Source organism: Ambystoma mexicanum, chromosome 12 (genome assembly GCF_040938575.1).
Source record: "Ambystoma mexicanum isolate Mex_15411 chromosome 12, UKY_AmexF1_1, whole genome shotgun sequence".
In the NCBI taxonomy this organism is placed as follows: domain Eukaryota; kingdom Metazoa; phylum Chordata; class Amphibia; order Caudata; family Ambystomatidae; genus Ambystoma; species Ambystoma mexicanum.
Genome location: NC_090936.1, coordinates 1,058,947,182 through 1,058,970,049, shown reverse-complemented (window position 1 = coordinate 1,058,970,049; position 22,868 = coordinate 1,058,947,182). Strand labels below are relative to the sequence as shown.

Sequence of the window (22,868 nt, the reverse complement as noted above, 5' to 3'; positions counted from 1 at the left end):
ACGGGGACTGTAGTAATGGGACAGTAGTTAGTGGGGACAGTTGGGTCGAGGGTGTTTTTATTAAATAGCGGGGTGACCCAAGCTCCTTTGATGCTGGTAGGTACCAGGTTAGAGCTAAATGAGGAGTTCACGAAATCAGTGATGATGGGGTGGGTGCACAGAGTTTGACTAGGTGGGCAGGGAATTGACGCCTTTGCAGTTAGAGGCTTTTAGCTTAGTTATAGTTTTTAGTACTTGTTCATGGGTGACTGGTGTAAAGTGAAAGGGGGAGGTGGCATTGGAAGTTGTCACTTTAGGGGTGTTGGTGGGGCTGTTTTTATCTGCTAGCAAGTTCTGTTTTTTGTTGATTTTAGTTTTAAGTTAGTCCATCTTAGAGGCTAGGGCGTTTTGGATTGTGGTGCACCAATATTTTCTAGCATTGGATAGGGTGGAATTAGGGTAGGGTTCTCTAATTCTCTAAGTATGTTAAAGAGTTCTTTGGCATCAGAATTAGCATTGGCAATCCGGGTATTGTAGGCATTGGCTTTGTGGCCGATGATAGCTGATTTATATATTCTATTAGCTGATTTGAACACGTTTTTGGTATCTAGATTGGGATTTTTTTCAGATTCACACACGCCCACCCTTCCTCCCCTCATGGAGTAGAAGGAACATAGACATCTTACACCTTCTCTGTTGTGTACTCACTCATGCTGACCATAAGGCTCCCTCTTTTTTGGGTACACTGCACGTCACGTTGGGGATAGTCTTTCAATCATGCTCATGTTGACGTCCCCTTTCGATCCTCGAAAGAAAGATGCAATACGCCGCGATTACCACTAGATGTCAGACTATATGCACAGCATGTGAATCTAAGCAGATACAATCATCAGAAATGCTATTACGGTGACTAATGCATGTTATATATATATATGTGTATATTCAAGGAAAAAACTTTAATTGCAGGGATGTTAAGGTGAGAACTTACTGCAACAAAACCCCTGAAATTCAGCTAAAGCCACCATATCTTCGCACAGCCTATGACCACAGTGATGATATCACAGATCACATCACTGATGATATCATTGTACCATAGTGTTGCTCAAATGTATAAATCCTTACATAACTATGTTAGGAAAAAGTGTACAATTGTGGCATTAGTCCCCCCATCTTCATTGCAAGACTACAAATACCAGAATGCAATTCAGCAAAAGGCAAATAAATTGTCTCTGGGTGCAGAACTTTCAAGAACTGCCAGTATCAGGGTTTAAAAAAGAATAATGCGGATGGCGTGTGTTAGGAGATATTTAAAACTTTGAGAACTCACAATGTTCTTAGGCAATGCGCAGTGAGATTAAATTATTTGCCATGGAGTACACACTTTGGTTAAGCAGCGTTCTCCAAGCGGTACTCCAGTTTTCGGTGCCATAATTTTGGCGCGGGTCGATTGGGCACGGGCATTCCGCTGCAGCACCCATTTCGGCACACCCTTTTTGAACACCAGAAAAATAACCTGAGTGAGAAAATGTTACAAAAAATATGCTGGCAAAGTTATAAAAGGTGCTCACCTTTAAAACCCAGCAATCTGTCATGAAATGTACCCTGGAAAACTAAATCCCAATACGAAACAAGTGCTTGTGGTGTTGTGAGTAAGCGTCTGCACTGGGAACATGACAACCTGAGTAAAATCCTGGTAGGCAAATACTTGAGCAAACTTGCCAACCTAAAAAAAACAGGGGGATTGCGTCAGTTATCGCTTCACCCACGTGTCCTTTACTCGTGCCCTGAAAAGTAGCCACAATCGGGGGGAAATAACTGCACCAGTGTCCAGGATTGCAAACTCTCTTGCAACATCATTGGCAAATACTCATGACTTACTTGCCCTCTCATAATTTCCCCTGCTCGCCCCCATGTCTGGCTTTCAACAATACTCTGCTTTATAAAGCTAACTTGAAAAGTACACATACCATAGTGTCACACAAATAGAAAAATGTGTACAATTGCAGCATTATTCCCCCCCCCCATCTTGACTGTGAGACTACAAATACCCGAATGCAATTCAGCAAAAGGCAAAAAACTTGTCTCTGAGTGCAAAACATTCAAAGACTGACAGCATGGTTTCAAAAATAATAATGCGATGCAGTGTGTCATAAGATATTTAAAGCTCACAATGTGAGGTGGCACGGGCATTCCGCTGCAGCGTCCATTTCGGCGCACCCTTTTTGGCACGAAAGCCATTCCGATGCCGTTATTTTGGCACAAAGGATGTTTATATATAAAAACGTTATTTTTCGGTTGCAATTCACAATACACGCGCATGCACCACTCCGTGGTAATGGATATACGTGTTATACACTTTGTTTTCTCCCATACATATACCTATATAAAACAACATCACAATTAATGATATTAAACGTTTGTTGGCGGGGTTAAGGCACAGATTTCAATCGGTATCGTCCTCTTCCGAGTTAGGTGGGGTGGTGCGAAGGTAAGTGCTGAACGCTGACCAAATGTCTTTAGGTCTGCAAGGAGAGGGGACCAGACCTATGTACGTTTCTTCACATTCGTGCACATATGCCATTGATTTTAAGAATTGTTCTGCACAGGGGGCGTGGGGACTTTTCCACTTTTGCAAGATACATTTTTTAGCCACCACACAAGCGACGTTGAACAGTCTCCTGGTTTTTTCTGGGAATTTACCAATGTCGCCAAACAGCTATTTCTTGGGGGTAAATTGTGCGGGAATTTGCGTAATGTCTATTTGCTACTGTCGTCCAGAATCCAATTATTTCAGGGCAGACCCAGTACATATGGTATCAGTCAGCTTGAGGGTTATTGCATTTGGGACAGTTCGTGTTTGTGGATACCTTTAATTTAATTTTAGCCATTTTAACAGGGGTGTAGTGAAGTTTGAGTATTTTGAATTGTATGAGTCTGAGTCCCGCGTTGAGGGAGACCTTCTTCTTTGTAAGGAGGCAGTACCTGGACCACGTTCCTTCCTCTGTCGTACCCATGTCTTCTTCCCAGGTGGACTTTATATTGTTGGAGGACTTTGTATGTGTTTGGACTATGTTGTACAGTATGGAGACGCCTATATGAGGCTGTGAGTGAAATGCCTGGTTACAAGGGTGCTCGGGCGGCTCAGCTGGAAATGATGTCCAGCGTTTCTTGAACGCCGCTTTCATACGATGATATTGTAACGTGACAAGTTGGCCCCTCCCCACTGTGTCAGCGAAGTCTTCGGGGGTGACGAAGCTTCCATTTGGGAACATAGCCTTCATTGTAATGTCATAGTTCGGGATCCAGGCTTTCTGTATACCAGGGTCATACGAGGGGGCAATGCCCGGAAAGTTCCACAATGGAGCTTGGGAGTCATAGGGAATATCAATGTGGAGGCGCTTGCCTATTGCAGCCCAGGCTGCGATCGTGCAAGCCACTGGGTAAAATTAGAATCATCTTTATAAGATGTCGCAAAGATAATAGATCGCAAGTCCGTTGGGCGGACCGAGTGCCGTTGAATGGGGACATGAGGTGCTTCTTAAGTAGGATTCTGCCAGTATTTGGTATAATGAGCCTGCGAAACAAGATAGTACAGCTCATAATCTGGCGCAGCGAAGCCCCCCGTGTCGTAGGGTTCCACCAGTTTTTCCCATTTGAGCCTGTTTGCCCCACCGTTCCAGATGAAGGTGGTTGACAGGGATCGCAGGTTTTCAAAAAAGGGTCTGCCTGGCCATATCGGGACGTTATTAAAGATATATAGGAATTTGGGGAGGATCACCATTTTGAGCACTGCTTTCCGACCAGCCAGTGAAATGGGCAACTTGGTCCAGATCTGGAGTTTGGTGTGGATCGTCTGTAAAGTGGATTCGTAATTATCTATATATAGTGACTGTTTGTCTCTAGATACAAGGATCCCCAGATATCTGATGTAATCCGGGGACCATCGTAGACCGAGTGTGCGTGAAGGTCAGGAGGTGGACTGTGTCAGTGGGAAAATTTCAGATTTAGCTGTGTTGATTTTGTACCCTGAATGAAGAGTGAAGTCCTGTATTACTGCCATTATGGGTTCTAAGTTGTTTTCTGGTTTATGTATATACAATAGAGCATCGTCCGCATATAATGAGATAGATTGGTAGCTGCCGGCCAACTTGATGCCCCTCAATTCTTGTTCTCTTCTGCTTGCAGCCGCCATTGGTTCAACAGTGAGTGCGAACAGGATGGGGGAGATCCATGTCTGGTGCCCCGATGCAAGGTAAAGTGGGTGGAGAGGGGGCGGTTTGGGTTTGTTAGGACCCTAGCCTTGGGAGAGGTGTAGAGCAGCCTGACGCAGTGTGTGAAGTATGGGCCAAAACCGAATTTTTTGAGGACCTCGAACATGTATGCCCATGAGACGGAGTCGAATGCCTTCTCGGCGTCCAACGAGACAGCCACTGCCTGCGCATCAGGCTTGATCTGGGCCATAAAACCGAACAGTCTACGCAGGTTCAGGGCAGTGGATCTCGTCGGGATGAAGCCACATTGATCAGGGTGTATTTGGGAAGTCATTTTGGGAGGAGTCTATTCGCGAGCACTTTCGCATGTATCTTGGCGTCTGTATTTATTAGGGAGAGTGGACGATAGGACGAGCGGTCATGGGCCGAACGTCTAGGCTTCAATAGGACCGTTATGACTGCGTCAGTTATGAAATCTGGGAGGGAGCCGGAGCTCAAGGCTTCCTCCCATACATGAGTTAGAATAGGGGATAGTATTGTTGTGTATGTTTTATAGAGGTCCGAGCTTAGGCCATTGGGGCCTGGGGTTTTTCCAGCCGCCAGTGCTTTAATTGCCTCAGCGATCTCCTCCTTGGTTAAATCTTGTTCAAGGACAACATTGTCCTCAGGTGAGAGGGTAGGGAGATCTATCTCGTTCAGGTATGTCGCAATGTCTACAAGACTCCGTGTATCATGATATGCGTATAGGTTGGTGTAATATTTAGCAAATTCGGCGTTGATTTCTTCCTCTGTGTACACGGGATCACCATTGTCTGTCATTATGCTTGCGATGGGGGGATGATTGTGTTCGTTACGTAATATGCGTGCCAAGTGGTGTCCTGCTCTATTTCCTTCACCGTATCTACGGGCCCTGGTCGGGGTGGTGTAATTCTTGGATTGCTAGCTCATTGAATCTAAGGAGGTGTGCATTGATATCCGCCAATATGTCCTTGTCATGCGTTACACTATAGTTGTTTTCAAGAGTTTTCAGGCGTGTTTCAATAATATTGAGGTTGGATATGACACTTTTTAGGAGGCCAGTGGTTTTTGACATAAGATTACCCCTCACCCAGACCTTAAACGTTTCCCACACCGTAGCCCAATCCCTCACCGACCCCGTGTTCAGCTGAAAGAACTCCTCCATCTCAGTTTGCAACAATTCAACCACAATTCAACCACGTTGGGGTCCTTCAGGATGTTTGGGGCATTCTCCAGCGTGGGGACGGACGTTTAATATTCTGGAGCAACATCTCAAGCGTGACTGGGGAATGATCAGAAAACATACGGGGGAGGATTTCACAGCTCACCACGGAGCTCAGCAGGAGAACGGATATGAACCAGTAGTCAATCCTGGATTCAGAATCATGGGCTGACGAATAGAAAGTGTATTGCCGGTCTGTAGGATGTACCCCTCTCCAGGCATCGGTCAACGCCCTGTCCTGTAGGGCCTGGTGGATAGTGTTAGCGGATCTGGTGAGTGACCTTTGTCGACTGGAGGATCTGTCCAATAGCACATCTAGGATAGTATTAAAGTCTCCACCCCACAGCACCCATGTTTCAGTTGTCATGTCGATTTCTGAGAGGAGATGGGCATACAATTTGGGGTCGTCTGTGTTTGGACCATAGGAGTTAACCAGCACCCATCTTTCCCCAACCAATGTGCCCCATGCCACCACGTGTCTACCCAACGGGTTGGATTTACTATTTTCAGGGACGAACCCCAGCGATGGATGTATTAGTGTGAGGACACCCCTGCTCTGTGACGAGTATTCAGTGTAATACCTGTTGTTACCCCAAGCATTACCACATGGGGACGGTGCCTGTTGATGTATGCCCCCACCTTGCTGGATTTTGCTCTATTGTTCAGACCCCGGATGTTCCAAGTTAGCAGCTTAAGTGACAACCCGCTGGAGGTGTGGGGTTTATGTGCCATGTCGATAGGTGTAAAGACAATCTTGGGAGAGCAGGATGACGATTTGGGGGAATCAGCGCGTGACATGTGACTGAATTTTTAACATTAAACACAACAGTAAACTGTTTCGCAACTTGCCCAACTGGGGCTTTCGACCTTACCTCTGGCCGTTTGAACAAACCCAAATTCCCCGTTAACACCCCCACCCCCCACCCTATCTGGCCCAACTTGATGATGAACCCCATTCAAAACCCTGTGGTTTCACTCGTGGAGGGGGGCGAGTGCTGCAACACCGCCTTCGTAGCCGAGCGCGTCTCGTCCGACTGTCCTTGAATGTTGGAGAGTAATAAGAAAAAATAATAGAACAATCTTGCCTGTATTTGGTGAAACGAGAGTAGACGATTCGTTGTAGGTAGACGATGGTTCATAGCTGCGGTCGGACAGTATACCATGTAGATTACTATACCGGCTGCTGAAGGAGATTTTGATCAGGTTCGTTCCTACCAGGAGGTAGAGGAATAGCAGATTCCACATAGGCCAACGCTGCTGCCGGAGAGTCAAAGAAGTGTGCACTTCCGCCATGTTGTATCCGTAGCTTTGCTGGAAACAGCGCATATGTAACCTGTTTCACTCGTAGCTGTCGTTTGATGGATTCGTAGGAACGTCGCTGGGTTTGGACTCCCGCAGAGAAATCCGGCTATATGTGTATGTTGTCGTTGCCGTGTCTCAAAGGGCCCTTTTCCCTTGCCAGCCTCAGAACCACATCTCTGTCTCTGTAATTTAGAAGCTTTGCCACTATCGTGCGGGGGGGGAGGGCCCCGGTTTGGGCGGTGGAGCCAGGGTGCGATGTGCTTGTTCGACCAAGAATTGTGAAGAGAAGGAGTCAGCACCTAGGAGGGACCTCAAAAGGGCTCCAATTTGGGTCTCCATCGGGCCTTTGCAAAAGGATTCTGCTAAGCCGACAATACGTATATTTTTCCTTCTCGACCTCATCTCCAAATCATCACACTTATCACAGAGTTTATTCATTTCACTTTTCAAGCCAGCTATGTCTTGAGTGTTTTGATGGGTCGAGTCTTTGTTTGCACTTATTCTGTTTTCCGCATCAGTGATTCTGGCGCTTTCCTTATCTACCCTGGCTTTAAGGGAGCCTATCGTGGAGACAATATCGTCCAGCTTGACGTTTATCGCCAGGAATCCGTTCTGAACCGTCGTCAAAAGATGGTCGAACTTGGACTCTTCCGTGGCAAGGAGGTCAGATGTTGTCGAAGGGCCTGAGGCCTCTGCGGTTGCTTGTGAGTTTGTGAAAGAATACATCGGCCCGGTCTTCCTGCCCTTGAGTGCGTTTTTCCCAGGCATCACACGGGTGTACCAAATGTTAATATCCGTTGTAGTGAGGATCGTAGATGGCCGCTGGGGGGTGGCTCGCCTCGGACTGTGAGTAGGCCTTGCTGTGGTAGTTGATCTCGGAGTCGCTATGTGATACTAGGCCGCCGTCAGCCACGGGGCCACAGGCCCGAGGAAGGCACCGTGCGTGGGACGATCGCCGTGGGACGGACTGCGTTTGATTCAACAGGAGCTTCTCTTTGGGGGCCCACGCGCAGATACCAAGCAGGGTTGTTCACAGTGTCCCTCTCCGCTTCCCTCGTTTGCCCGCGGGACCGATCCGCAGCAGGCCCGTACCACCTGCCCCGCGCGATCGCGCTCACAGGTCGGCCCCAGGATTAGCGTCTGTAGCTCGTGTACTTTCCGTTTCGTCCCCCCCTTCTTTATGGCAGTGTTCGAGACCAGTGGGGGTTCCGCCCGAACAGGACCCCCCGGGGCCGTGTAGGAGAATACGGGGGATTCAGGTGGAAGGACGGGGCAGGGCGCACGCAGCTCAGGTCTCAAGGCGCCTCTCCTACCAGAAAGGACACCGTCCTTGACGAGCGATTGTTGTTTCCTATCGGGTGGCACACGAGGCTGTCCCGGTACAGGGAGTCCGTTCTGCCCGCGGGGCCGGACCCGTCCACTGTAGGGCCCACGCTCCACCCAGAGCCGTGGCACTCGCGTAGGTTACTCTGGAGCTGAGGAGCGGCCCAAGGCCCCCCGCCTGCCACCCCGTCCGTATCTGGGCACGCCGGGGCCGATTTCATCCGTTGTTTCTCCCAGAGGGTGCAGGATAGGTACAATGGTCGAATCCGCTGGTCCAGGAGCGCAGATGAAGGCAGATACAGGATATAGTTTTAGAAGGATAATACGCCGGAGAGGAGCTCCACTCTTAGGCAGCCATCTTGTTGCGCGACAGCGCCCCCCCAAAGCTCTGGCACAAAGGATGTTTGACATGGCTGACATTACAGCCACGTCTAAATGCCCTAATGCTAAATAAGATCACAGGACTGCACTGCAACAAACCTCGCCACCTCCCACTTGCGTTGCTTTTCTTTTAATTAAATTAGTTAAATAAATAAAAAACATACATCCTTGAACCCTGGTCTGCCATTGTTCGAGGCCCAGCATTGAACCACTATGCCATAATGGCTTGGTGCTTCATGGGGCATACATTTCATACTTGGCATATAATTTAATATGTTCAATGATAAAAGGCTAGGTATGAAACTTGTGACAATCCAAACTATAACATCATTGTAGCATAATGGTTAAGTGCTGCAACTCAAACTCCTTAAGGCCAGGGTTCTCTGATAGCAGTGTTGAGCATAAATATGATTTTTTTTAAAAACAAATATATTTAATTTTTTCAGTTTTATAAAAATGTGGCCGTGTGTTATGAGATATTTAAAACTAAGAAAACACTTAGCATTCAGGACCGTGGACTGTCTGCCATCCATGCAGTAACCGGGACCGACCCTTCTTAGTTTCAATACGAGGACGGATCCAGCCCCATTAGGCCATGTTTCTCTTCAGTGTTCTTCTAAGGGGGGCCGGGGGGAGAGTCATATAGTAGGCAACATGGCCTTAATGGGCTGACCCCTTCCTCACTTTAAAGCTAAGCAGGGTTCGTCCCAGTTACTTCAGGGATGGGAAACCCACTGTTGCTGTAAAAATACCCGTTTTTTTATTTTTTATCATTGACTGGGAGACTACAAATACCAGAATGCAATCCAGCAAAAGGCAAAAAATGTCTGAGTGCAATACCTTCAAGGACTGATAGTAGCACAGTTTAAAGCGTAAATAATTCAGATGCCCATTCGGTCGCCCATTCATGCAGTAACCGGGAATGACCTGCTTAGCTTCAAAGTAAGAAAAGGGCCGGCCCATTCCTCTAAATGGTCTTGTAAGCCTGGCTCATTTATCAGGCAACATGGCCTGAGGAGGCTGGCCCCTTCCTCACTTTGAAGCTAAGCAGAGGGTTGTATACAAATTGTTCGTATTACAATTGTCCGAATGATAATTGACCTTCTGCACAATTGACTGAATATAAACGGTCAATTTGGATATATATGCGGGGGGAAAACCCCCTGCAACCCTCCACCCAATCCACCACCCCCGAACCCCCACCCATTACCCCAACCCAATCCATTATATATATATATAAATATATATATATAAATGACCATACGGTCAATTTGGACCACTGCAAAACGGTCAATTGTGTCATTCGAGCAATTGTACTCAAGCAATTTGGGTAATACCATGCAGAGTCTGTCCTGGTTACTGCATGAATGGGAGACCTGGATGGCAATTGAGTCACTGGATTTTTTACCCCAAACTTCAATATAGTTATGAAAATATCTTTAATAAAGAAATGTACCAAACTACACATACCCGTGGCTATCTGTAGTCCTTTGTAACCTCAGATATAGCCGCGAATATAGCCAAAACAGCCGGAAAAAGAAATGCTTTCCTGCCATCACCAAGTGCACCCCTCATATGTGCCAGCTCCCCCCACTCGCCAGACGGCCTCCTCACCTCCCCTACCCTCTCCCTTTCACCAACGGTTTGCTTTCAGATGTCAGCTATTCGGGGCTATAGCCGAGGCTATAGAAAGCTTTTTGTTGCAAACTTAGTCCCTCTACCCCCTCCAACTCCCAAATTGCACTCAGTGCTTTCTAGCCATACCCCCACCTTTACCCTGATGGCATTTGTATGCTTTTTTACCTAAAAATAGTTTTTACTGCGTTTCATTTTCCCATAACCTCGGCTATAGCCTTGAATATTTCTCGCATTGAGAGTAGAATAAGATGGCGGTTGTTTCATTTCTGAAAACCATGATCCTGCAATGCACCATGGGAGATATAACTATAATTTTTGGAGAAGGGGGCACCCCCTTCACCGTCAAATCCTAAAATAACTACAGCATGGAAAACCCCCAAACCACGCATGGTGTGCGAGCCATCGCATCGTGGCCAAGTTGTTTTGGACCTGATCGAAATCCGTCCAGCGGTAGGGGCAGTGCTCTTTGGTAAAAATGTACCATTTTTGTTTATGGGAAAATGAATCGGACGTAGGCTGCACTTTCGGGAAACATTTTTTTGGGAATGCTTAATAACTTTTTGATTTTTTTTTAACGAATCTTTATGAAACTTTGCAGTCTGCGGTGGCCCGCAGACTTTTAATCACTTTTGAAATTTCAGCCAAATCGTTACTCGAATCAAAAGTTATTTACAATAGAATTGTGAGGGGTACCTGTGTTTCCGACTCACCTTAACTATAGGGTGGCTATGGCCGCCCTATAATATCTGTGTGTGTGCATTGTGTGGATTTAGTGATCATACTTGGCTATTAGCTAATTGCATAGAGCATCAAGCGTTAATATTATGTTTATACTTTACTGGCCAGCGTCAATTTTTGGAGTGTACTGTGTGTTCCACATTGAACTAATACAACACTCGCACATCTTCCGGAGTCTAGGCCATACTGCTCAGTCACCTACCTTGATAAAGGTTGGCTTGACTTAAGTGTCTTTTCTCTGTTCCCTGTAATAGGTTGTCTGATGTTCCATCTTGACAGCCCACATAACTGATGAGCTGTGCAAGGAAAGTAAAGCAGAACGTCTTTACTTAAATCCAGAAACCAGGACAAGAATCGCAATAGCAAAAAGTTGAGGGTTCCATTAATGTAAAAGGAGGGAAAGCTGCAAAATTATATTTCCTAACATAGACATAATCTCCTGTATTTACCAGGCACTTACTCTCCCTTTTCCCTTTCCAGGCTCTCACAGAAGACACAGTAAGCCTCCTCTTACAGCTGATAGAGGTGGAACTGGAAAAGAAAGCTGGTGAGAACAAGCCTGCCATGAAGTTTACAACGGATGCTCTTCAGGTTCACATTGCAGCCTGTATACTGTCGCTATGTGGCTGGAGCTTTAGGTCAGTCTATAAAGGATTAACTCTGTTTTCGCCAGTAAAGAAATCACAATTGTTGGCTTCTCGGGCCGGCCTGAAAAGTATTCCATCATTCTTACCTCTGGCCCCTCATCATTCTGCATGCCAGGATCCTTTTCACTTTTCAGGAATCCCTTCAATCCTGTCTGTTTCCATAAATGTACTTGATGGTCTGATATGGTATTTTCAAGCATTGGATTACTAGGTTGTTTGTTTGCCTTGAAGGTCTGTAGTAATGTTGCCAGTTTTGCAAATCTCCATGAAGGCAAAATCCAAGGCTTTTTGATGTCCCTACAGACCCAGGCTTAGGCAGACTAGCAGTGTGGTATGATGGGAGCAACATGCATTTAGATCTATCTTCCTGTTATCAGGTGAAGCTGCTTGTACTGTATTCTATGTATCAAAACATGAGAGTAGTTTGCTTTTCCCGACTGTTGTGCTTGCAAGCAAGCACTGAACCCATGGTCTTAAAATGTCTGTCTCATTCTGTTCACATCCATCATTTTTCGGTAACAAAGAATGTATGAATTATCCGACATTTGGTACAGGATTTAAATGTTAACGCAATCCAATAATAGGTCTTGTACATTTACCACAACCTGTCATAACCTGTTGTCTGGCCAGTAAGAGCACAGGTAGTCTGTTGAATATCTCATTTTTGGCTATGGACTTGCTCTCTAACTTGTCCCTTTTTGATTTCTCTCCCCTTTGGAATGCACAGCCTTTCTTCAGGTTCCATGCACCTCTCCATCATCACCTGTTCTCTGTGCATGCGTAAGGTGGGGCTGTGGAGCTTCCAACAGATCGAGTCAGCAGGCACCGTAGATCTGGATACATCGTTCGGGGTGACAAGCCCACCCGTTGAGGGGCGCTCGGAGCAGCGACCCACCTTGATGTCCATTTCTCCTCCACGCAGGAAGAGCACACGAAGCAGAGACGCACAGTTACCTCAGGGCACAGATCAGGTAGGTTTCTGGAGATGCTCCCTCAGAAGGATCAGTTATCTATGTCACAAAGCCGCAAGTGGGCACAGGACTTCAGGCTTGCATGTAGGCCACATTTACGTAGAGCAATGCTCATGGCATCTTGCATAAAGTCCCTCGCTAGTGGGTAATGGGTAATAAGTGATGCTAACTCAGCGTTCATTGCATTTGGCACATTATTGCCTTTGTGGAAAGGTTACACTAATGTGCATTGCACATTTACAATTAATATAGCAAAGTAAGCCTGGAAACGGATTTCAAGTTCTCTGCCTGAACAGGGCCAAGTTCTGTGAGGAACCTGAGGGCGTCCTCACTACTTTTCCCCCAGTGTCCTCTTTTCAGGGGGCCAGGGAAAGGCCATCGCTTTTGGATCCTGACCCTGCAGGTGGACATGCGAGGGAGGATCACCTGGGTGGAGGAGACTTGGGGAGTGGGGAGAGGATGTCCTTAAGTGAGACATGGAAGCCCCCATTTCTCTTTCACCATGAACGCTCCATCCCTCAAGCCTTCATAAGCTTTTGTCAGCCCTTTCCCTGTGAATCCTCTAAAGTATTCCCCAAACTGCATCAATATGGTACTGGGACGAAGAAGAGGAGAACTAGACCAACACATCCTCATTTTGTGAAAGCAGGACTACCACTTTGCTGGTGAGGGGTCTAGTCCTTTTTGTAATGAAAATGAAAGCAGGAGCTTTAAAAGCTGGAAGCCTGAACAAATGGTGTCAGCTGTGGGAGCACAGTCAGCTGTGTGCAGGGAGACATCTCTGGCGTGGCGGCGTGGAGGAGGAGCGCTGGAGACCCGTGAAGCAGTGCAGAGTGTATGCAGCGGGAAGCATAGACACAAGAAGCTGGAGGCCGGTGGCAACCCGTGAGACATAGGCAGGCTGGTTCGAGGTATTTAAGTCAAGTGTTGGTTTGAAAGCTGGAAGATTTGAACTCTTTGTGAAGGGAACCCCAGTTTTTGATGAACTACTTTGAAATTGGGGAAGCTGATTACAAGCCCAAGAGCTAGAAGAAGCTGTGAACTTTACTTTGAACACTATTCATTGTTGATGCTGACATCCCTACACATTGTATGCTGTTAGTTGTGAGGGCAAGTATAGGTTTTGGACACATTTTTTTTAAACAAAATGGTGGCGTCCTGCCACATACATTTACATCAATTTGCATTATACTTTTCTGCAAAGGTTATCTCATTTGGCATGCTGAATATCAGAAACACTGTATACTCATGATTATAAGAGATATAAATACAAAAGGAATCTCAAGTTTGACTTTTAGCTTATTTATTTGACTAAGGTCAAAGCAAAAGATGGAGTAAGGGTTCAGTTTCCCTTAATATTTAGTGATTTTTACGAACAACACTTGCCTTCAGGTTGGCAAATATGTTGCAAATGGAATAAAACAGAAAGCAAATAATAGACACAATTCACAAGTTATTTGTACATGGTCATAAAATTGCTAGTGCATGAACATAAGAGCAGGGCAGTTATTTCAGCAATTATGATCAAGAAAATACATAAACCATATAACTGTGAATAATAAACCAGAGTTAGGTTTTCACATAGAACATCCTGGTGGTTGTTTCCAAGGTGTGTTGGATTTTTTGAGGGAGGTAACCAAGTCTTTGGCCACAGTCAGAAGCTTTATTTTGGACTTCCTGATTTAGACTATTCTTAGTTTCCTTTAGGTAGGGAAATCCCCCCCTTAGCATAGGGCAAGTTAGGCATTCATCCACCCTGCCTTTTAAATTAAATAAAACTTTGCTGAGAAAACTTGAACTTGTTGTCTGTGTCTGACTCATGATGCCTTCACAGTTCACCCCTTCACTGTCAGCAATGTGGATGTAAATTACCAACCAGCACTCTTACGGTGTGCAAGCTTTTTTTTAAACACTCTTTATTGCCATTTTGTAATAACAAACCAGAAGCAGATAATACAGACATTCCCTTCCCCAGTCTTCCCCCTCAAACTCCCCTAGCTGCCCATTTCTTGACCGATTCCCCTATGACCTTTCTAACGCCTCCTCCCTATTTCCCCTTTGGCCAGCCACCCCATACACTGTGCAATATTTACGGAAACTTTCAGATCCCCTTTTGTCTTTCATTTTTCACAGTAGGTTCTTGGCATATGTTTGGGGACCTTTTAAGAAATAAGTGAGGTGCAAGCCGCTTTGTGATGGACAAGAACTTTGGTATTATTTCAGATGTTTGGTGGGGATCAGCTGAATTAAGCCATGTTGGTTAAAAGTGAGAACAACCAGGAAGACTTCACTTGGCCCTTGATACTAACCAAGTGAAACCAACATAATTTGAGGGAAGACCATCTCATTGATACTACAGTTTCTAAGAGAAATGCTCATTATATCTTTGAGAGGGAAAACTTGTGTGGCGCATGGTTTCTGAGAGATGCCTGCAATTCCTTATGGTGGAAGGCAGTTCAAAAGGGCCACATTGATTCTTAGAGAGAAATGCCATTTACATGGGCCACATTGACCCTTCGAGACAGAGGCAGTTCACATGGGCCATTTTCATTTTGAGAAATAAAAAGTGAATCTTGGAAAGAGATTCCCCTCACGTTGCCATGCTTACTAAAAGGGATGCCTGCTGCAACTTGAAGAAAATAGGCTTATCCCGAACACCAAAGCAGGACTTGGATGTTATGGATCAGTGTCTAGAATCAGTGGCTGCAAAGCGTGGAGGAAGAAGTGGATGGAATCTGTGTCCTGTTTTCCTAGACCTCTTACTGAGGTACAACATGGTTAATTGGCCTAGACTATGGCTGAATTAACATTAGTTGTGGGGGAAGTTAAGTTCAACATCAAACAGATTGGGGGGTGTTATGCCAGGTTTGGACCCTGTTTATTTTTCTATTGTCCAATTTTGATTCCCAGGGTATAGTGGTAGAGATCCACCAAAGTTGCAACCTCTCTGCCACCTCTATATGCAGGCAACACCTTGTTTTGTGGCGACGTAGAAGGGCCTTGAGTGAAGGCTTTGTACAGACAAAAGTTGTACCTTACATCCCATGGACTGCTTGAGAATTTAAAAACTGATAACTTACTCATTTGACTGGATAAGAGGAGGTTTAAGTGAGCCTTATGCTGCTGTTCTTAAGCTTAGTATTCTAACCAATTATGATGGTGGCCGTGCACTCTCAGCAGGCAGTTAGTGGTTTAGTGCAGTTTATTAAATGTGACACTAAAATTTAGGACTAAGAGCTATGGGTATTCATAAAATGGTCCTGACCACTTTATGGTACTGAATTGAGATATGTGTAGATGAACCTAACCTCCCACCTCAAATTTTTTTAGAGCAGTTAAGGGTGCACTTGGGATTCCTTTTGATGCCCCAACATGCACACAAATATATTCATCACTGTACAGATTGATATGTGGTATTTGGTAAAGCCAAGCAATGACTCATGACACACTCTAGATATGGTGAAACCAATAACATTATTAATGGACTTTGAGGAAAGGGTTTAACTAAACACCTATAGGTTCAGGGGAAGAGCTTTCAGGGGAAGAACTGCAAATGTTAATCAGGGTTTTAAAGTAAGGAACAACATCATTTTGGGTATTTCTCCAGGTTTTCAACACCTTGTAGTTTCGATGATCCATACACAAAGTTCAAAAACCTATTCTTGTAAGTTCTTGTCCTCCCTTGGGGCACTCTAGTTTACAAAGATATGTTCAAAAGTTGTGGCCAACAGAAAGTCTTCAAATCCTAGTCTTAAGAAGTCCTTGAACCTTGCTCGGCTAACAAATGGCTTTTGTAATCTTAAATGTCCATCTCTGAGATAATGACACAAAAGAAACGGCTCCTCTGGGAAGGACTTTCCAGGGTTTATTCACAGTCTGGATGCTCCTCTGCCTTTCTGCTTTTACCAGCTCTCTGAAGACCTCTCCCAGGTGACAGGTTGTGTGGTTCCTTGTTTCAAGTACCCTATTATAGACTTTCTCACAGATTTTGGTGTCTGTTTTCAGATCTTTGTTTTCACAACATTCGGGGAAGGTTTCCACCAGACCCTGGGATTCTTCAACATGCATAACTGGTCTTTCACAGACCATGGTTTCAAAACATTCACAACAGGTCTCTCCCAGACTGAGCAGCTGATAATGTGCCCTCATCCTGTCACAGGCCAGTAATGAATAGTCTTCCTTCAGTCTTCCCTGTCTGTTAGGAAACATGCTTCTTTCACGCCATAGATTTCTGTGGGATTCCATTTGTTTGTTTTGAACCCTGTCTAGACCTTTTGGAGTTCGGCAAAGCCATCTGTTTTAATTCCCTTTCCTGTTTGCTCATACATTTGGGGAAACTGACTAGTCCCTAAGACTGTCAGTACTGAGATACTATGGGCCTCATTAGGAGTTTGCCGCTCTGGAAACAAGGGTGCCGGTAAGCGCAGCAGCACCCTTGTTTCCGGATTGGCAAACTCTGAGTCTGCCTGCCGTGGCTGCTCTGCCTGACAGGTGTGACCCTGCTGAGCGCAGCGGCCACGGTAGGAAGATCCGTCACGGAAGCACCGGCACCGCTAGCAACGGTGCTGGTGCTTCTGTGCCTCCACTCATGGAGTCCTATGGTACTCTATGGGAATGGGGATTTACAATTTTTCAGCGCCTGACTTTCCGGGCTGCCGGACTCATTATCAGCCATTGGCACCGGGAAGTCAGGCGCCAGTAAACTATTACGGGTCCAGCATCAACCCGCCGGTAACACCGGCAGGGTTACCGCCAGGCCCAAAGTCTCTCTATGAAATCTAGTTTTTTTTTATTTATTTTTTTTACAATTCCACACATCACCTTACAGTGAATTGCAGTTAGTATACTTTGTATGTAAAAAGTACAGATTCCTCTGCACCATACCGACCAAAACTAAATCCCAGTGTTGAAAGTGACCTCTGAACCCTGGAACCCTGAGCCTTCCTTGACCAGACCAAGCGCAGAGAATTGTGTGGATTCCTGAACCTACAGTGTTCTCTGGAAGCATCGGAGTTAGGGGGGCAAGTTAACATACCAGTTTCTGTCTCCCCCTGTTATACATAGGGTTAGGTTGGGTGAAAAGGTCCTGACTCTTAACACTCTCTGACCAGACCCTAGGTGTTTGATCCTGGGTTAAGGATCCTTCCCTAGGACTATTCTAGTGTGTTGGATTGAGTTGAGTACATACCTGAACTTTTATCTAACTTTGGGAACTTGCTATATTCACCACCTTAGACCATTCCATGTTTTTCTATGTATACTTACCTCAAAACGTTATAGTTTGGAACTGGTGACCTTTGGGCACAAGGCCCCAAACTATTTTCAGGTTGGACTTATTAAGATTAAGGGAAGCTGTTCATGTGTTGATTCTGAAGATTTTTTTCTATTTTTCCTTGCATTTGACTACTTGCTTGTATTGCACTGGTAATTGATTCATATGCAATTCTATTCTCCTAATAGTGAATGTGTATATATGTTTTAAAAGGTTTTGTGTGACAATACTTACCTGTGATTTTTATATGCTTTGTATGTTAATAAAGACCTAATAAATAACTCTATTTTTCATATACTTACTGTCTAACTTGAATCGCTTGGGTTGCTCCGTGGGGACTCATTCTAGCCCTAGACTCCCCTCCACTGTTCCTGAGACTAAGCTCTGACCGCTCAGCTACCTTGCCTTAACCGCTTAGCTACCTTGCCTTAACCGCTTAGCTACCTTGCCTTAACCACTTAGCTACCTTGCCTTAACCACTTAGCTACCTTGCCTTAACCACTTAGCTACCTTGCCTTAACCGCTTAGCTACCTTGTCTTAACTGCTCAGCTACCTTACCTTGACTGGGTTTTGGCTAACCTCCCAGTGTCTTCCCGTCTTACCATAGAAAGGTATTTGACTACTCCCCTGTATTACTGTTAATTGATTCATATGCAATTCTATTCTCATAATAGTGAATGTGTATATTCTCCAGCATGGGGTCTTCATGGATTCACATGCTATGACTATTCCCTGTCATCAGGCTGGGAATCCTCTGTAAAATAAAGCAGTTTAGCTTTAAGCTAAAAACTGCATTGTCGCTTGTATAGCCTATTGCTGTCACTTTGGGTCATACTGCCCCAACCAATGACACTCGTCGTCCTTAGCTCCACCTCTGGTGGTCATTTTCAGATTTGGTTGTGCACGTCAAGTGATAGTCGGACCCATGAAGAGCCATACAGGGGAAGGAAGGAGGGTTTGCATGTGTATCCATGTAAGACCCATGCTGGAGAACAAGAGTTACAGGTAAATAATGTGTTCCTTCTCCAACATGGGTTCTTGCATGGATTCACATGCTAGGAATACGATTACACAGCAGCACATAAATATAACCACAGGAGGTAGCAAGGCTCAACAGAAGCGATAGAATTTACCCCTGGAACAAACTCGCCTGAAAAAACTGCTTGTGAAGCACTGCTTGCCCGACAGAAGACTCCTCCCTGGAACCCCTGTCGAAACAGTAGAATCTTGTGATGGTGCGAGTAGACCTCCACGCAGCAGTCCTGCCGATATCCAGCAGGTGAACACCAGAGAGGAGCGCTGTCATAGATGCGATTGCTCTGGTGGAATGGGCCCTTGAGCTGCCTGGCAACGGCCTGTTGGCCAGCTGACGGCAATGGATGATGCATCTGGAGATGTACGCTTTAGATAGGACCTTCCCATGACCCACAGGTCCAATGTTTACAAAAAGCTGAGAAGTCTTTCAAAAGTCCTTACTGTGTGCAATATAGAATTTCAAGGCCTGCGCCATGTCTAGCGAATGCAAAGACCTTTCAGCAGGTGTCGAAGGGTCTGCAAAGAAAACCGGCAGTACCAAAGGTTTGTTTAAATGAAAGTCTGATGGAACATTGGCATAAAGGAAGGATGAGTCCTTACAACCACTTTCGCTGGATTGAACGACACATTTGGAGACTTGCATGAGCGAGCCTGTATTTCACCAAACCTCCTGCCTGAGGTGTTAGTCACGAGGAAAGCAGTTTTCCAAGAAATAAACTTCAAGGGGGTCCGATGCATAGGTTCAAACGGCGGCTCCATGCATTTGGAGAGTACTAAATTAAGCTCCCATGCAGGAGCCTTCACTGGTGGAAAAGTCCTGAAGTGGCCCTTCAGGAACTCTTTTACGATTCCTTGCGGCCACAGGGAGAAATTGCCTGGAGTCCGGTTGTGCCGGGAGATGGCGGCCAGGTGTGCCTTGATTGACGCATGTGCAAGGCCAGCCTTGACAAGTGGCTGTGGTGCTGTAATGCACCATTGAGAGATCTTCGGCCAGCACCATACTGTAAAACACGTTAACAGGCTTGTGCTTGTCACAGGCAAGTGTAGATGGAGTCCTAGCCAGCATGTTCTTGCATTCCAATGGCAGTGAGTAGTGTCCAAACTCTAGGAGTGCAGGAGCCAGGCTGCTAGGCTCAGATGTTGGATCATGGTGCAGAATGTATCCTCCTTTCCTGGAGAGGAAGTCTGGGAGAGGAGGCAGTCTGGTGCCACCGAACGTTGGAGGAGATCTGGGTAGCAGATCTGCTTGGGCCATGCCGGTTCAATGAGGATCATTTTGCCATGGGACAGTTTGAGTGTGTTCATCACATGTTGCGGCAACGGTATTGGCAGGAATGCGTAGAGGAACCGTCCCTCCCATGGATCGAGAAGGCGTCACCCACACTCTTTGCTTGAGGGAACCTGCTGCCAAACTGCTGGCACTGTTGGTCGCTGTAACAAACAGGTTGACCTGAGGCTGGCCCCATTTGCTGAAGATCCAAGACACCGGAGTATGCTGTAGCTCCCACTCGTAGCAGGCCCACAGCTCCCTGCTGAGAGAGTTTGCAAAGATGTTTTGCTCAATATTGCTAGAGCCATCATAGGTGCAAAATTGGATTACTGCAACGTCCTCCTCTTAGGTACATCATCCAAAAACCTCAACAAACTGCAAATCACGCTAAATAATGTTCTCAGAGCGGCTCTTAGTATCCGTAGGAGAGAGCATATCTCTCAGGCCAGACGAGACACCCACTGGGTCCCGATCAAAGAGTGCATACTGTTCAAGGCCCTCACCATCACACAGAAATGAACTTACTGCCTCACCTTATACGTGCTGAGAAATCCTACCTTAAATTCAGATCCAACTACATCAACCACCTGAAACAATCGACCATCTAGCCAGTGCCTCTTTACCCCCTACCACCTCAAGCAGTCCTGTACATATTCCTACTACAGATACAGCTTGTACATTACCGATTTCTTTGTTCCCTAGTGCCCTTGCCATGACTCTGCTTATAGATTACCTGTAACCTGTATTATATCCTTTATATATCTTATTGTATTACTGTTACTAACTGTATATATTTTAGTATTTCGTACAAATATGTAACCTAAGCTTCGCATATACTGTATTGTTGCGCCCTATTACCTTCAGGTCTGGTGCGCATTATAATTGAATAAACAAACAAACAAACAAACAAATGCCTATCTCAGTCTGCGCCCTCCTACCTAGCAGAACATATACATCAGGCACAATCTCACAGACCAAAACGTGACCAATACTCACACCATCTTACAATCCTTGCCTTTAACAGAGCCAAAGCCGGGGGGGGGGCAGCTTTGAAGTGCTAGCACCAAAATCCTGGAACTCATTACCACTTAAACTCAGAAAGGAAACCTCTCTTATGGCATTCACAAAGGCGTTGAAAACAAAGTTATTCAATTAGACTGTACTTATAGTTGTTCCCCTGTAACCACGGAACACGCATACTGTATTACTGTCTTCTAACATCTGTATCATTCCCTGTGGAGTCGTCTTTATGTAATCTGTATCTAAGTGGATATTCTGTAACAGCGCCACGATGCCTGAGGGCCATTGTGCGCTTTATAAATTGAAATAAATAAATAAAAGCCTACCAAGTGGAACGGGGCTAGGACCATTCGCTGAGCAATGTGCCAGCACCACAGGCTCTGTGCCTCCAGGGAGAGGACAGGAGATCACGTTCCACCCTGCTTCTTGATGTAATACATTGTGGTCATGTTGTCCGTGAAGATCCTGACCACTTTTCCCAAAAGCTGCAGCTTGAAAGACTTGAGAGCTGTGAGGAATATGAGGGCGTCCTCACTTTTCCCCAATATATCCTCCTCCCATGTGACCAGGGAAAGGATGTCTCTTTCGGATCCTGACCGTGGGGGTGTAGATACGAGGGAGGATCACTGGGGTGGAGGAGACTTGAGGGGTGGGGATGAGACACCCTTGGATGAGACATGGGATTCCCATTTCCCTTTTCCCATGAGCCTAATATTCTTTGTAGGGTATTATCATTCCCTTCCCTATTTTCCTAGACCACCTGCTCCCAACACACACCACTTAGGCACTAAGAGGAGGAGGCCACCATTGAAACAGAGGAAAGACTTGACGAAGAAACATGAACGGTCCAGTTGTTGGGCTCTTTACCATGGAGCTGGTGCAGGACCGGTGACTGGAGCTCCATAGTAAGCAGCTGGGAAGCGAGGACGCAGTGGAGGATGCCAACACCTGAGGAAACCAGTGCAAGCAGACCGTGAACTGAGACGAGTCTCCGGAAAGCCGCCGAAAGAGGGAATGCGACCGTAAAGGAAGGCGAGTACGCCTGGGTGAAATGGGGGCCCTGGACACAGTGGATAGGCAGTTTTGAAGCCAGAGACATTTGGTTCGGAATATATGAATTGATTATAAGGAAACAGTGAATGGAAAGCAAGCAGTCAAATAAGCCAGCCTTACTAAGAGTCAATTAACCTAACATTGTTAAGAGTTCAGTGATCAAGCGTTGTCAAGAGCTAAGAATAATTGAGCAAGAGAACTAAAATAGTTGCAAAGCCGGTATGCAAGAGTATAGGTTTCCTAGCAGGAGTGTGTACTGGGAAAGTTTTGATGGATTGTGCAACCTGAACTATGACGGCAGCTGTGTTTCCTAGCAGGACAGTTACTTGGAAGCCTCTGTTGATTTTGCAAGTAAGCTACTGGAAAAGTGAATGTTAATGGAATCTGTGAGAATAAGGCTTCAAAGGCAGTTGAAAGGACAGTGAGCCAAGCCTCATTGTGAAGCTGAAACTGTGGGAAGAAATCTATGAAACAGAACAAAGTAAGATGTGTCAGTTGCGTGACCTGTAATGGGTGGACCGTGTGGTCCGACAGCTGTGCCTAGGTCGAATACACCCACCAAATGAAAAGCCACACTGTGATTAAATAAAGAAAGCCTATGTGAACTGAGAGTGGTTAAATAAAGGAAGCGTATGTGAACAGAGAATGATGAGCTGAATGTTCTATTGGTGACAAGTAACCTAACCCAAAGAGCTGGGGAAATATCCCAAGGAACTGTTATGTTGGAACATTAACTTTTCCGAGGAATTGTGGTGTTTTGAAATCCTGGAAGACTTGGAATCCAGGG

At 45.7% G+C, this 22,868-nt stretch overlaps 1 protein-coding gene across 1 annotated transcript in view; it reads left to right on the top strand.

Annotated features, from left to right (window-relative positions):
• The window catches only part of ZC3HC1 (zinc finger C3HC-type containing 1), a 443,283-nt gene that overhangs the window by 319,506 nt on the left and 100,909 nt on the right, over nt 1-22,868 (top strand). Inside the window, exons 6-7 of the mRNA XM_069629598.1 lie at nt 11,293-11,450; nt 12,187-12,430. Of these exons, the coding sequence (XP_069485699.1) occupies nt 11,293-11,450; nt 12,187-12,430 (402 nt within the window). The remainder of the gene's footprint in view (nt 1-11,292; nt 11,451-12,186; nt 12,431-22,868) is intronic.